This window comes from Penicillium chrysogenum (genome assembly GCF_028827035.1).
Source record: "Penicillium chrysogenum strain IBT 35668 chromosome Unknown utg000001l_segment0_segment0, whole genome shotgun sequence".
Taxonomy (NCBI): Eukaryota; Fungi; Ascomycota; class Eurotiomycetes; order Eurotiales; family Aspergillaceae; genus Penicillium; species Penicillium chrysogenum.
In genome coordinates, this window is record NW_026622749.1 from 3,052,774 (window position 1) to 3,067,987 (window position 15,214).

Here is a 15,214-nt window from a genome sequence, read left to right on the forward strand (position 1 = left end):
TCCGTAGATCACATCACATCCCTTTCAAATCAGGGGGTCATCCATTGTTCCCGGTTTATGGACAAGGAGGATTGTGCCCGAGCCGACCCTAGCGTTCGTTGCGCCTGCAGCTAGCTGCGCGGTGGGCGAAATCAGATAGTGCTCGGCGAATAGCAGCTCTACATTGCACCTTAGCGGCCCCTCTGGGCGTCATAGGATCCAAATATGGTTGCATTGTCTAATTAAGCGTGTTGAATCAGGAAAGAGATGATTTCGCGCTAACTACAACATACCTAGGTATGCGCTGTGCATTATGCGCTATCTATGCACTAACTACCGACCTCGTGGGTCATCCTCTCTTTTTCGACGAACCTATGTCCTCGCCCCTCCTATATAATGTATGGCTTTCGCCCATTTTCTTTGGGATCAGTGAACCGGTTCGTCTATAATGGATTCCTTGACACTATTCGTGTCCGTGCTGGCGTTGCCGTTGGGACTGCTGGTCTTGCGCACGGTGTACCATCTGTACTTCCATCCGCTGTCCAAGTTCCCCGGCCCAAAACTCGCTGCTGCAACCTTTCTCTACGAGTTTTATTATGATGTTGTCAAAAGCGGCATGTACATCTGGGAGATTGAGCGTATGCACGAGAAATATGGTGAGTATATAGATCCGATGCCAACATCTGTCCAAGCTAGCAATACCCGCACCAAATGATGCCGAAATGCACAAACCACTAATATATCATCCAGGCCCAATCGTGCGCATCAATCCACGAGAAATCCACATCAGAGACTCATCCTACTACGACGAAATTCACGCCGGCGCATCGCGCAAACGCTCCAAAGACCCCAAATACGCTATAGCCTTCGGCGCGCCCAACTCCCTCGTAGGAACAATAACCCACGACCACCACCGCTTCCGTCGCAGCCTGCTGAGCAACTACTTCTCCAAGCGCTCGGTGGTAGACCTTGGTCCGTCCATCCACGACAAAGTCGACAAGCTAATCGCGCGCTTCGAGCAAGCCCACCAAGCCGGCGACGTGCTGCATCTACAACTGGACTTCGCCGCGCTGACCGCAGATGTCATTACCGACTACTGCTATGGCTGGAGCTACGGCTACCTGGATGGCGAGAAGGGGTCGGTGAGCAACGACCTCGTCGACGCTGTTAACGGGCTGATGGTCATGATGCACATTAACCGGTTCTTCCCGTTCCTCATTTCCATTTTCAGGAATGCGCCACCTACCCTGTTGCGTTGGCTGCAGCCGAACATGGCAGATTTGTTTGATGTGAAGGCTAGGCTGAGACAGCAGGCGGATGATACTCTGCAGAAGCAAGGTCTGAAGAAGGTTGATTCTGAGGCGAGATCGACTATATTTGATGCTTTGACGAACTTGGAATTGCCTGAGGACGAGAGGACGCTTGATCGGCTGGAGGATGAGTCTGCGCTGTTGCTTGGCGCTGGTACGGAGACTACGGCTCGGTCTATTACTGTCGCGATGTTTTATCTCATTCGTAATAAGGAGATTATGGCGAAGTTGCGGGCGGAGCTGAAGACTGTGCTGCCGACTCCGCTGTCCAAGGCTTCATGGGTGGATTTGGAGAAATTGCCATACTTGGTGGGTTATTGTTCCTGGGCCAAGGGCCTTGGTTCTTTCCCTTGTGCATTGCTGATTCTGTCATTCCCTAAATAGACGGGTGTCGTCAGTGAAGGCCTGCGTCTCAGCCACGGCATGACGGCCCGGTTGGCGCGTGTTTCACCGACCGAACCCATGCTCTACAAGGATTGGGTTATTCCTGCAGGGGTAAGTAATGATACTGGCTACTGCCTACTGGCTGTAACCTTCCGGTTCGATTTGGGCGTGACATATGACGAACCTAAAGCCGGCTGGGCTTTGCAAAACGCGTTACTAATGATTGTGCATTACAGACTCCGGTTAGTCAGTCGAACTACTTCGTCCACATGGATCCCGCGCTCTTCCCCGAGCCGGAGAAATTCGACCCGGAGCGTTGGATCCGCGCGGCAGAGAAGGGGGAGTACCTGGGTCGGTATATTGTCTCGTTTACCAAGGGGAGCAGACAATGTCTGGGGATGAAGTGAGTTGTGCTTATACATCACCTTGCACGATTTATTTACTAAGACTTTATCTAGCCTTGCCTATGCGGAGATATACCTATCTTTGGCACATATCGCTCGTCGCATCGACTTTGCGTTGTACGAGACTACCACTGATAATATCTGCGTTTGTCGTGATATGGGAATTGGATGCCCGGACGTTGGTTTGTTTGGTGTGAGGGCTACGGTGGAGGGTCTTGTGGAGGAGTAAGGTTGTGTTACTGTAGGTTGTAGGATTCCTCTGTGATGATGACGATTATGATTATGATGATGTATGAGAGTTAAGCTTGTACTTTTGTCATTATTAAGGGTCTTTTGTGGTGCTTTTTAACGTGCGTGTTGGTTATGCAGGTAACCGTCTTGTGGGGTATGTTTCACTTCATCTGTACTCGGGATAGTCTATAGCTTGATGATGGAGGATATTCCATTCTGCTAAGATTTTGATATATTTAATTCAATGTACTGGATGCACTTGCGAGTCTATTCATTGGATATGTCGAGTCAACCTGTTTTCCCTTGGAGATCCCTTATATATATCTGGGGATCAATGCGAGTCAATGTCCAATGTTTACGAATATATATTGACCCCCAATATTTGAATTCTAAATTCCCATCCAATGGATTGAAGAATATTAGTCTATCCATTCGTAATGCGTACAGAGCCATATACATGGTTTACTTCATCTAACGTGGGAAAGCTGCTAGTTATTCTGGTCTTTTTCAAAATTGACTCTAGATAACCTATCATTGGCCCCCATCCCCCCCAAGAAAAGACTGGTTGAACTGAGTATAAATGAACTGAATAGTAGACACTAGGTTCCAACCAACCTCTGCCGATATTAAGCGAACCATCGAACGAGGACTAGTAGCAGGGTCATGCTCGATGCAACCCAACACACACAATAATGTATACGTGATCAAATCCAAAGACACAAACCAGACCTGACGCGATCCTGCGAATATGTGACAACAACGCAGAAATAAGAAACGTACATATAATCAGTCTCAACGTAAAGTAAGCTCGTACATATCATGGACTGATTGGCTGGTTCTGCAAGGGGTGAAGCTTGCTAGGGGTACCTCCTACGTGCCAGAATACCCCCTACACATTCATCACCCTTTGGAGGAAGTTTTAATGGGGTCTGATCACTGTTTGTGTGTTGGGGCAGATATCTCCCCGAAGACATCTGGACTTTATCCTATACCTGTATAGTACTAGTATACAACGTCTGTTCTTTCTAGGACCATCCGCCTAAGATAGAACATTAATAGAACATCAACCAACAATCTAGCTAGGAAAAAACAAAAAACAAAACAAAACACAATCACAATTGTTGCTCTAGATCGCACAATCTACGTGTTTTTGACTCGCACCCACGAGGGATCTGAAAGGAGCTTTATGTGCGCCACCTTGTCACATTACCTCCGATATCATCCAACCGTTAGGTTTACACGCTTTCTCTACATGAAATGTTGATCGTTGGATTTAATGTCCACCATCTGACAAGCTTTCCTCTTTCCTGGGCAGGTCCCTAGACGATCATTCCGCAGGAACCCAGCATACGCGGCACTTGGGACCCTTTGCAACCCTCCGATAGGCATAGGCTCCCTGCTATGTGGTCGTCATCCCAGCGATGTTGATCTTCATCAATAAGAGCGCGAGGCATGGAAGACGCAAAACAGAATCACAACAGTTCATCCAGAGCCCTATATTGCCTACATAAACGCCATTATAGCCCTCTCTCCGAACCCTAGCCAGTCCTTCATTTGCTTCTCTGACCATCTATACTCTCATTTATTCCACAAAATCCAGGCCACTTGACCAACAAAATGCACGTCTCATACATCTCTCTGGCGTTCTTCGCCGTCGGTGCCATCGCTGCGCCCGCCGCTCCTAAGCCCGACGAGTTCGGCGACATCACTAGCGGCTTCCCTTTCAACACAGTCGGCTCCTCCAGCATCGAGGACAGCGATGAAGGATTCGACGACTCCTTCCCCTCCGCCCTCGACGCAATGCACCAGGCCTTGGCCCAGAAGCAGCAGTCCGCTCAGTCTGTTCAGTTCGCATCGACATCCCACCCCCTGATGGCCAAGCCCACCAAAGCCCACCCAACCGCGAACTTCCCGGCTCCCATCGTCTCCCAGGCCCCAACTCTCTCCCAGGCCGCCCCTGCCATCTCGCAGGCTCCTGTGATCTCCAAGGCTGAGCCTACCCACGCCCTCCCCGCTACATCTCACGCGGTCATTCCCACTCCCGCGAAGAGCAGCTCTGCTTCTCCTTCCTCTAGCGCAACTCCCTCGCCTAGCGCCCCCGCTGGCCCTCTTAGTGGCCTCGTCGGAGGCCTTCCCCTTGTTGGAGGTATGGTTGGCGGCCCCCTGGCTGGCCTCGGTCTCCGTCGTTAAAAGTAGTCTGATGTGATCTTGGTGTGGAGAGGAGTATTAAATGTTGAATTTGGTCACCCTCACTCCTTTTTTGTACTTCCTTACCTCTGGCAATGGATTGGTGGCGCCTTTATTTTTTTTTATTTCTCTGGCAATCGTTCATATATCCAATGACTTTAATTTATAGAATCTTCTTCATACATTCTTGAATCTATGACATTATCACACAGAATCGCAGCACATGAAACATAAAGGCACCCCAAAACCCCTAACTCGACGGGTATCTCCCCCCCAGACCCCAACCGATCAATGCATCCCTCAACAGCCTTCTGCATAGCATTGGTCGCCTCCTCCAACAGCGTCGTCAAAGGCACCTTCCCCGCCATCTCCGCCTGCACCCTCACATACTCATTATTCAACACCTTATTGATATTGATCTTGCTCACCCCACAATCAATACACTTCCCAAAGATCTCCTCGGTAAACGGATCCGCCCCATGAAGCACAAGCTTAACCTCCCTCCCAACAGCCTCATTAATCGACTGCAACCGCCCATACTCCAACTGAATCCCACGGGGCCCATACTCGCCATGAACATTCCCAAACGCAGGCGCAAGCCAATCAATCCCCGTATCCACAAACTCCCGACTCTCCTCCGGCGTCGTAAGCATCCCCTCCAGATCAGCCGTATCAGCAACACCATCCTCACCACCCTCAATCCGACCGGGCTCCGCCTCCGTCGCGATCCCCCGCGCATGGCAGTACTCCACCAACTCGCGCGTCAGAGAAAGATTCTCCGCCTTCTCGTAGTGTGACATGTCAACCATGATGCTGTCGAACCCGCCCAGGTCCGCCGCGTACCGGATTATCTCGGGCGTTTGCGCGTGGTCCATGTGCACGGTTATCGGCACGGTGGCTTTGCGCGCGGCTGAGGCTGCTGCGTGCACGAGTAGCCCGTCGGCGTAGTGAATCGCCCATGGGAAGAGCTGGATCATTGCTGCGGAGCGCTTGGCTTCGGCGGCGCGCACAGTCGCCAGGATGCCTTCCAGGTTGTAGCAGCACATTGCGGGGATGGCGTAATGGTTTGCGGAGGCATGGTCGAGGATGCGCAGGGCGCGGTTTTCTTGGAGTGTCATTTTTGGTTTGGGGTAGGAGGGTGAGGGGCAGGGAATTGGGGGGGTTTTGTAGATTTGAGGGTTATTGTAGACTAGAGTCTGTTGTGTTATATAGTCTTGTCTTGTGCGAGTTCACGTCCGAGTGTCGGAGTTGCTCCGGGGCTACGTCACTTTGAGCTATCAGGCTCTTCTGTGCCTGTTGACAATGGAAGACGCGGGAGATTATACCGGAGGAGATCAGACCTTCAGTATATCCGGCCCATATCCTCGGCAACTACATAGTATCCTCACTGCTTTTGGCAAGACTAACAACCTCGACAGAATTCGGCTACAGAGATCAGGGTCTCTTATTAGGTCTCTTTTAGCATTAAGTATAGATAGAATGTTTCAATCAAATCAAATTCGAGGACCCTCTTATTTAGCCACTCAGAAAGTATAAAAGTGGTGTTTAGCCTGCGATAGTCGGCCAACCTCCGAACATCTACTAAGTGCCACATGCAACAAGCACAAGGACCACCAACCCCCACGTTTAACCGGAAACCAAGAACCCCTCCAATTCCAAAACCGGACTCTGGCGAAGCCATCGAATATCGGCAAAAAGAAGCCAAGGTAACCCCCTCGGACTTGCGCCGAACCATCCCGCGTTTCCCCAGACATCTTCCCCTCATAAAACCCCCACGCAAGTCGAGCCACTTTATTTTATTTTATACATTAACATTTCTCCACGGACTATCCTACCAATTGTATCCATCATTCCTTTATCTGAACAACAATGTCTAAACCATCAATCGGCTTCGTCGGCCTAGGCGCCATGGGCTTCGGCATGGCCACACATCTCGTGAAAGAGGGCTACGCAGTCCACGGCTTCGACGTATTCCCCGCCTCTGTAGAGCGGTTCAAGGCCGCAGGCGGAATCCCAGCATCATCACTACAGGACTCAGCCAAGGAAAAAGACTTCTATGTTTGCATGGTAGCCTCAGCACCGCAAGTGCAGAGCGTCCTTTTCGGCGATGATGGCATAGCCGCAGGTAAACCACCACACCCAAACCAGAAACTTATTGAAAACATACGGAAAAATAAAAACCTAACCAATTGCAGCCCTCCCCAAAAACGCAACCCTCCTGCTCTGCTCCACCGTCCCAGCATCATACGCCCAATCCGTCGCCGCAGAGCTCGTCTCCATCGGCAGGAGCGACATAGCCTTCATCGACGCACCCGTGTCTGGTGGTGCGCTGCGCGCCGCTGCAGGCACGCTGTCGATTATGGCTGGTGCGTCTGATGAGGCGCTGCAGAAAGGCCGCTTCCTGTTGCAGGAGATGTCGGATGCTAATAAGCTGTATCTTGTTCCCGGTGGCATCGGCGCTGGTAGTAATATGAAGATGGTGCATCAGGTGTTGGCGGGTATTCATATTCTGGGTGCTAGTGAGGCTCAGGGATTTGCGGCGAGACTGGGGTTAGATGCCGTGAAGACGGCCGAGGCGATTAAGTCCAGTCCGGCTTGGACGTGGATGCATGAGAATCGGTTGCAGCGGATGTTGGAGGAGGATTGGCATCCTGGTGCTAGTGCTTTGACTATTATTCTTAAGGATGTGGTAAGGAGTGATGTCTTTTGCTTTTTTATTTTTCGTTGGGGTTGGGATTGGGAGAGCTGTGGCTAATTGCGTTTCCATCAGGGGATTATCACGACATCGGCGCGTCAAAGTCAATTTCCGACTCCGCTTTGCTCGACTGCTGAGCAGGTCTATTTGTCTGCTTTGTTGCAGGGATATGGAGCTGTTGATGACTCGTCTATGGTGCGGCAGTATTTCGCTGAGCCGATTACCAAGGTCTCCTCTACTATGTCTGATGAGGAGACGGCGGAGGCGCTGCAGCTGGTGCTGGATCTGATGGAGGTGACGAACCTCGTTGCGGCTGCGGAGGCAATTTCATTTGCGCGCTATCTCAATGTCGATCTGAAGCAGTTTTATACTCTTGTCAGTGATGCTGCTGGTGCTAGTCGGCAATTTATGAAGAAGGGATTGGAGATTATGGAGGGGCTTGGACAGGGTGCTAGTGGGGACTCTGAGACTGTTGACGCAGCTAGTTCTCGTTTAGAGAAAGCTGTGCAGAAGGCGCGGGATCTACACTGTCCTTTGAATCTGGGCAATGCTGCTTTGAACGTCTTGTTCATGGCTAAGAGGTCTGGGTTAGGGGCTGAGGGGAGTACTAGCGTGGTGAAGGTTTTTGAACCTTAGTGTACGGAGTAATTGGGGTAATCAGACATGAATGTTTATAGTCTAAATTCTACGTTCAAGCTTAAATTAACCGTCTTTCCACTGATAAAAGAATGTATTGATAATATCAATAAGAAATACGGTGTGTGTGGGTATCCAGAATATTATATCCAACCAAAAGACCAATTAGTATGTACAGCCCAGGAGACCCCAGGGGGAATCCCAAAGCCAAAAAAAAAGAAAGAAAAGACAAGAATATCAAAAGTCCCGACCCAAATCTTAAACTTAAACTCATTTCGCATGCCACACACAGTAAGACATCTAAACCTCAATTCCCTTGAGATTCTCGACCGAACCAACCGAAGTCCTGTGATCCCTAATGAACTTAGGCCAGGTATTCGTAAGCACAAGATACTTGATACTAGCCTCGGCAGCATCAAAGATCGAAGCGTCAAAGTCCACAGGAATATCACCCCAGTACTGAACGCGGTCCCTAATCGACCCCGCCTTCTCCTGCAAAGTCTTCCCGGAGTCCGAAGAAGAAGGCGACGGCAGATCGAAAGTGTATTTATCAAACGGACTGGTGGGATCACAGGACTCGCGCTCCTCGCCGTACACAAGACGCGTCGGCTTCTCGAAAACGTCTTCCAGCTTCCGCAGCTCCTGGTGCGAGATGTTGACGGGGAACTCGGCATGGCGGACGCTGATAAACTCCGCGTAGATGTGCAGCGCGAGGTTGAAGTGTTCGCGGACGATGTCGCGCTTGCTCTTTTCTTGGAGGGCGCTGCCGTCCTTGATGGATTGCGGGAGTCGGCTGCGCCATTCTGCGACGCTGGTCAAGAAGACGATGTTCTCGCCGGAGAATTCGCGCAGAGCGGAGAATTCTTGGAGGGGGGCGGGGTTGCGCTCGAGGACGTGCTCGAGTGCGCCCATTGTTAGGATGCTGTCGCGGGAGCTCAGAGTGCTCGACGAGCTGTTTGATTTCCAGCCTGACATCATGGATGCTACCATTGTCATGTCGGAATGGAGGGATTTTTCTTCGGAGCCGGTGGATTTGACTTTCAGCTCCCAGCGGGCGATCGACTCGAGGGTTTCCTGTCGCAGGGATTGGTGGCGCATTACTTCCCAGCAGGGGAGGAAGACTGTGAAGATTTCGATGAACATGATGGATAGGCAGATCCTAGGGCAGCTGTGTTAGAGAAGGTAGGTCTTTCTGGTTATGTTGGTTTAGAACTTACCACTGAGGAGGCACCCATACTTTGTTGACTGGGGCCATAGCGGGGACGTAGAGGCCGATGAGCCACATCGGGGTAGCGTGAAGGTTGGAAACAGCGCAGCCAATGGTCTGGACTCGCCAGCCGTGGGTATCGTGGATGTTGCGAGACTTCCAGAGGACGATGGGGGCAACGATCCAAGACCAGAAGAACTGCGAGACCACACCGGGCCACCACTCCCATCCTGCGCCTTGTGCTGCCAGCACCTCGGCGGGGGTACCATGGACTCCGGTGCCAGGAATACCCCATGAGCTGTGGTACTTGCGAGAGATCAACCACATAAGGATAGTGAGGAACACCTGCATGAGATGGGTTAGATAAGACTTGTCACAGACATGGAAAGACGAAGTTAACATACCTGAGCAAACATGGCGATAGCGACGTAAATAAGGATCTTGGTAGTATATCTGAGAGCACGGAAACGATTGATCAACCCACCCTGGTGTTCCAAGGCAGGCGATTCAGTAAATTTGTGTCCGTCCAGAGCATATTTTCTCTGGAGCTTTGCGACATGTTGGAAACGAGTGTTGGAGCCATGGAAGAGCGCCATGCCACAAGGCAGAAGGGTCCCCATAAGCCAGTAGCCGCAGTCACCGGGCAGCAAAGTGCCGATCATAGTTGCAAACTGGGTCGGGATCCAGTATAAATGAAGGATAACGATAGAGGTTAACGATAGAGCGAGGCCTCGAATGCGTAGTGTCGGCATATCACGGTTGACGATCAGATAGGCCATACCGGCCACCAGGGCAGAAGTCCAGACACATGCCCAGACAACCCACCAGATGGTGACGGGGCCGAGATCAATTTGCGGCTTGGACTCGGCCGTGGCACCGTATTCGGACCCCATATCAAAAATGGTGCAAGTGCTTAAGGAATGTGAGTGAAGTTGGATAGCGCTTGATCTGTCCAAAGTGCCGGGTCATCTCCCTTATGTACAACGTGCATCGATGCACTGGGGCCACGGGGGGTCAGCACTTGCACGAGGAAGTGGGCCCCCTAACCAGGTTTTTCGGTGTTCGGTGATGTCGATCGCAGGGTTAAAGTGGCCTCTTCACTCCATTGTTCTTCTGGCTAATATCACATTGTGGAGACTTTCAGGCGATGGAGGTATATAACTGCTCAGGTCTGGTTTCGCTGGAGTTCCGTTGCTCCATCGCCGTGTTGGTCCGTCTCTGTCCCGTTCGCGGATAGGGAAATATCCACAGGTGTAATTTGTCAAGAGATACGAGGATATGATTGGTTGAATAAGATTAGTTTTGAGATTTAAGATCTCTTGGCGGGTCCAAGTCGAAGTCTCCCCTTTTTCTATTGAATCCGCCCTTGACGCTATTGATTTTCCCAAAAACTGTGTTCCGTGGAGTCGATCGTAGCCCTAAGAGGCAGGCCTTTTTCACTTTTTTGCAATGACGTTAGAATGTTATGCAGATAGTATAATAATAGGTGTTATAGGTGTTCGTTCTGGACTTCCTATTATCGCAAAGTCGCGCATCTCATGTTTCAGACGCGTTTGTACGGAGTACGGAGTACTCCGCACCCATGTCGAATTACATGCATACATATATGTATGCAGGAACATTCTCCTACTGTTGGACTCTCAACATCACATGGGATTATAAGATAGCCCTTGAATTTCCAGCCCAAGTTCATTAAGTCCAAAAAGAGCCTGTAGCAGGATCCGATGTAGCGGGATCCAAATATAGCCAAATATAGCCTAGTATATCAGACCCCGAAGAGACTATCGTTTTACAAAATTCAAGTATGATCAAATTTTGAGAATTTGAGTATTCCATATATTCTATCCTCAATATTAGAAAAGAGAACGAAAAATCAGTCTATTCCCATACAAAAGAAATAATAAAAAAGAAAGTAAAACACAAATCATTTCACTTAATACGTGAAGGCTCAAAAAGTCCCATGGCCTTGGCCTCCTCCTCAGAGCCCGCCTGCAAATTCCCAGAATACTTAATATCGAACCCAGGAACCAGTAGGACATCCTTCAGGCCCCTGTTCACAACCTCCTCCTCCGAACTCGCGTACATATAACCGTAATACGTGTACTGCCCCGCGGCAGGGATCGACACGCCGCTAACCTCGGCCTTCTCACAACAATCCCCATCATGTTCAGGCTCCTTCAATCCCATCTGAAAAGCATCCAACTCACAGTATGCCTCAACATACCCATAATACCTCCCACCATAGTAATCACCACATTCACCCGGAACAGGTTCCGCATCACAGAGGCCCATATATCCAACCTCCTCCAGGGAAACCGCACTCATGTACCCGGTGTACCGATGACGCACCCGCTCCGGCATCGTAAACAGCCCATCCTTGCAACACCCCCATGGATGTCTGATATCAGTAAGCCCCATCGCACGCGCATGATGCAGATCATCCGCCCGCAACAACCCGTAGAATTTCCCCTCCTCGCCGGGTATCCGACGGATATCCTCCAGCCAACGCTTCTCTGCAGCAAACTCCGACGGTGCATGCATCAGTCCATAGAAGAGGTGGAAGTCCGCTGTGCGCTCCGCGCAGCATCCTCGCACGTGCACCGGGTCCAGTAGGCCCTGGCGATTCGCGTCGTCTTCTGACTCAGCCATCATGAACCCTTCCCACTCACCTGAGTAATTGCCATACGGCCGGACCTCGCGCAGCCCACGGAGGTAGGCGCCTTCTTCGTCGGTGAACATGCTGCCCATATACATGTGTTTCTTGGACTCCGGGTCAGGGGTTGGTGGGGCCTGTGGGCTCTTGGGGGATGGACAGGTGCGTGGTGAAACGGGGTTGCTGGCGTTAGCGGGGGTTGCAGGGGTGGAATTCTTTGCTTGCCACATTCGGTCGATGGACTCTGTGTCCCAGAGATGGGGGTCCTCTTCGATGCCTAGCTCGGCGTTCTGCTCGCGCCGGTCGTCTCGGTCCTTCTGTAGAAGTGCGGTGTCTAGGAGCTTGGAGATGGCTTCCTGCCGGGCTTCTTTTTCGTTGTTTTCTTCAATGCGCTTCAGGACTGTCGCTTCAATACGCTGCTGCACAAGGTCAATGTCAAAAGAGGGCTCATTAGACGAGTTATGGTCAGCAACTGTCCCCTCCAGAGTGTGGTGGTCATCTACGTTGGCGTCAGCGTCGTGCTGTTCATGGTCAGTGTCCATCTCCCGTTGTCGCTGTCGGTTCTCAAGATATTCGTCGATTCTCATCTTAAGTACATTATACCTTATCAAAGACGATCCGCAGAGCGAGTCAGAAATACCTGTGTCGCTGCTTGCATCGCTGAGAGATGCACATGCAGCAGCCTCGACACCCGACGATTCAGCCTCAACACCGCCCTTTGGATCGTCGCTCTCACAGCCGTGTGCGAGATGAGCCGGGGTGGTCTTGATTGTAGAAGCAAAAGAGGCAAGACCACCAGCTACCTCCTCGTTGGGATTAGCATGAGCAGAGTTAACGACCGTCCGAGGCAAGTTCTCGGAACGCGCCAGGCATCCGCGATCCGACTCCGATTCGACAACAGCACGCGGGCAGTTCTGACCATTGTCGCTGTGGCCAGCACTGTCCTCGTCCCTATTGCCCGAATCACCAACGGCAGCATCCAAGAAGATCTGGCCATTGTCGCTGTGGTCAGTACTGCTTGTGTCCCTGTCGTCGGGAGTGGAATCACCCACCATGCGCGCGTTAACTTCAATAATACCGCCTGAGGCATCCAAACCCTCAATCTTCCGGTAAGAGTTTGAGGTCTGGGTCTGACTGTCTCTGTGAGAGAGGTTCTCGGCCCACTCCCTCTCGCACTGCACGCACATGCTGGGCTGGGTGGAGAGGAGAAGGTCGTGGGAGGGTTTGATCTGGGTGCAGGATACGCTGCGCTCTGGACCAGCCAGGCGGAGCTTATTGGTGTATTCTTGGCAGCTGGTCATGCTCCAGTTGGAGATGTGTCCGCAGCTGGGATAGTGGTGGTAGGTGTGCTTACACATCTTTAAGGACTAGAAGAATGGACTACGTGAGTCTGGAGTAGAGGATATAAGAGGGGATGATATGAGAGGAGTGCCCTGCCTATTTAATCTGCGCGAGGGTCGTGATTTATATATTACTTGGTCTGGGGGTTGAGGGAGACTCCGGGCGAGTACAAAGCCGAGTCGACGAACAAAGGTGATAGATATAACAAAGACGGGGTTAATGTAATGGCATTGTTTTCGGATCAAACTCTTTGTTGAACAATTGCTTGTAAAGCAAATCCCCAAGGATCTTTTACCTGTTAGACGTGTTGTCTCAGCTATCCTCAAAGACATTGTGCTATCCCACCCATCTAACAATGACTGAGGAAATTAGGTGTATGGCGAGCGTACTGTAAATTCACGATGGTAGAATTCTCTCTAACTAAAACCAACAATGGTTTGAATTTAATCTGGTCAGACACAAACAGTAAGCAAATGCATAGTGACAAAGTTACATGTTTATGTGGTAAAAAAGCCAGTATCATCCTGTATCTTGACACACCCCCAGCTTTTGAAGCTATTCACAGATCCTCTATGGCTTCAAGAGCCGCTATGCCTTCACCTTCAGGGTGTATAATCATATGTCGGATTTCTCTCATCCCAAGCAGATCTTGGAATCTATACTACTTCTGCTTCGGCAGCACTTCTGCAAGGCCATCTGCTGGCATCTCACCTATAGGAATCTAGTGTATATGAATACGTCTCGCATTGATTGTTTCATCCCAACACCTATTGATGTCGACATGTCGACATGTCGAAGCTTAGTATGCATGGTAGCACCTTCTTTTATAAGCAGATCGACAGTTTGCTGGTTGTCGTAGGCAATGGATGGTGCATGAGAGGGTTTAAACCCTAAGGACTCGAGAAGTCGGCGCCACCATATAACCGTTTTTCCTGCCTCGGAGAGAGCTAAAAGCTCAGCCTCGGTGGTTGACGTTGTGACAGTCGTTTGTTTTGAAGCTCTCCAGTCGATGGCCCTCCATAGAGCTTGCATATATAACCTTCAGAGCTTTTGCGATCTCTGTAGTCTCCAAAGGATGCATCACTAGCAAATTCAACAGATTTGTTGCTAGCTGCATGCTGCGATTTTCATCTTTGGTGCTGCACTTCTCAGATGATTTACTAGCTGATTTGCTAGCTGACGATCCAAGTTGAGTTTCTTGGTGTCCTTGCCAGGTTGAAGATACAGCTTTTGACATGCCTCTTTGCTGCGTAGGTTTACCGCGGGTAATAGCCAATGGGCTATATACCGGGTGAGTAGGCTTCCAAACTCAACCTGCTTTTCTTCCTGGCTTTTTGTAGAGCTGTTTTCAACTGACACTGCCCAGGAAGCGTAAAACTCCGGTGACATGACAGAGATAACTTCTACGGCTGGACCGATGCCTCGCTGGCCTCGGTGATCCCCGCTTTTGCACGGCCTTTTGGCAAGGTCTGCCAATTTAGCAGCCACTTGCTTTTATCTAGACTTGCTCCATGCCGCACGAAGGCTTGCTTTATACGTCGGGTCACAATCAGGTGAAATCCACTGACGCAGATTCCTAAGCAGCCCCCATGGTGTCTCTTCGTCCATAAAGACCTGGTATTTCTCATGAATGCTTTGACGGATAACATTTGCGACTACCATCCTGCCTTGGAGCTTCATCTTGTATTCACTGAGCTTACTCTCATACTCCGAATTCATTATTTCCCATATAAGATACCAATCCGTTGGATGATCCCTCTTTAGATCCTCCGAACTCGGCTCGATCGGCTCCTTCGGAAGAGCGGGTTCCGTATCTGATTCTGGATCACATAGATCCCAAACCTTGAAACGCTCCGCAATGGACCTGATTATCGAGAGCCAGAACCTCCAGTCCGATGAGTCGTTTAAGGTGACAGGACAGGACAAATCCGGGAAGAAAGCGTAATCCGACATCGTGAGGGTTCAATTGGCGTTCACAAGTTGGATTTCCGATATTGATGCTTCTCAGGGGTATGATTCAATTCAGGGGTTGTTGTCACCATACAGCGAATGGCTCAGTATGTGAGACTAATAAACAGATGGAAAAGAGATCAAAATTGAAGCGATTCCGGGCTCATAACTGAGGGAATTTAGGTGTATGGCGAGCGTACTGGTAAATTCACGATGGTGAAATTCTCTAACTGAAAA

At 50.4% G+C, this 15,214-nt stretch overlaps 7 protein-coding genes across 7 annotated transcripts; 3 read left to right on the top strand and 4 right to left on the bottom strand.

Moving 5' to 3' along the window:
* Positions 1-427: 427 nt before the first annotated feature.
* On the top strand, positions 428-2,306 carry N7489_001225 (cytochrome P450; the record flags this gene model as incomplete). The annotated part of the gene is made up of 5 exons (XM_056706980.1): positions 428-635; positions 730-1,598; positions 1,674-1,784; positions 1,910-2,076; positions 2,132-2,306. The coding sequence occupies 5 exons, from the start codon at positions 428-430 to the stop codon at positions 2,304-2,306; spliced, it is 1,530 nt and encodes a 509-aa protein (XP_056571282.1).
* Positions 2,307-3,925: 1,619 nt separating this feature from the next.
* On the top strand, positions 3,926-4,498 carry N7489_001226 (uncharacterized protein; the record flags this gene model as incomplete). The annotated part of the gene is made up of 1 exon (XM_056706981.1): positions 3,926-4,498. The coding sequence occupies one exon, from the start codon at positions 3,926-3,928 to the stop codon at positions 4,496-4,498; it is 573 nt and encodes a 190-aa protein (XP_056571283.1).
* Positions 4,499-4,653: 155 nt separating this feature from the next.
* N7489_001227 (class II fructose-bisphosphate aldolase) lies at positions 4,654-5,613 on the bottom strand (the record flags this gene model as incomplete). The annotated part of the gene is made up of 1 exon (XM_056706982.1): positions 4,654-5,613. One exon carries the CDS (start codon positions 5,611-5,613, stop codon positions 4,654-4,656), a length of 960 nt encoding a protein of 319 aa, XP_056571284.1.
* Positions 5,614-6,364: 751 nt separating this feature from the next.
* N7489_001228 (uncharacterized protein) lies at positions 6,365-7,826 on the top strand (the record flags this gene model as incomplete). The annotated part of the gene is made up of 3 exons (XM_056706983.1): positions 6,365-6,620; positions 6,691-7,184; positions 7,266-7,826. 3 exons carry the CDS (start codon positions 6,365-6,367, stop codon positions 7,824-7,826), a joined length of 1,311 nt encoding a protein of 436 aa, XP_056571285.1.
* A 300-nt stretch (positions 7,827-8,126) lies between these two features.
* On the bottom strand, positions 8,127-9,926 carry N7489_001229 (uncharacterized protein; the record flags this gene model as incomplete). The annotated part of the gene is made up of 3 exons (XM_056706984.1): positions 8,127-8,985; positions 9,044-9,378; positions 9,438-9,926. 3 exons carry the CDS (start codon positions 9,924-9,926, stop codon positions 8,127-8,129), a joined length of 1,683 nt encoding a protein of 560 aa, XP_056571286.1.
* A 1,036-nt stretch (positions 9,927-10,962) lies between these two features.
* On the bottom strand, positions 10,963-13,044 carry N7489_001230 (uncharacterized protein; the record flags this gene model as incomplete). Its single annotated transcript, XM_056706985.1, has 1 exon — positions 10,963-13,044. The coding sequence occupies one exon, from the start codon at positions 13,042-13,044 to the stop codon at positions 10,963-10,965; it is 2,082 nt and encodes a 693-aa protein (XP_056571287.1).
* A 1,477-nt stretch (positions 13,045-14,521) lies between these two features.
* On the bottom strand, positions 14,522-14,980 carry N7489_001231 (uncharacterized protein; the record flags this gene model as incomplete). The annotated part of the gene is made up of 1 exon (XM_056706986.1): positions 14,522-14,980. The coding sequence occupies one exon, from the start codon at positions 14,978-14,980 to the stop codon at positions 14,522-14,524; it is 459 nt and encodes a 152-aa protein (XP_056571288.1).
* Positions 14,981-15,214: the final 234 nt, after the last annotated feature.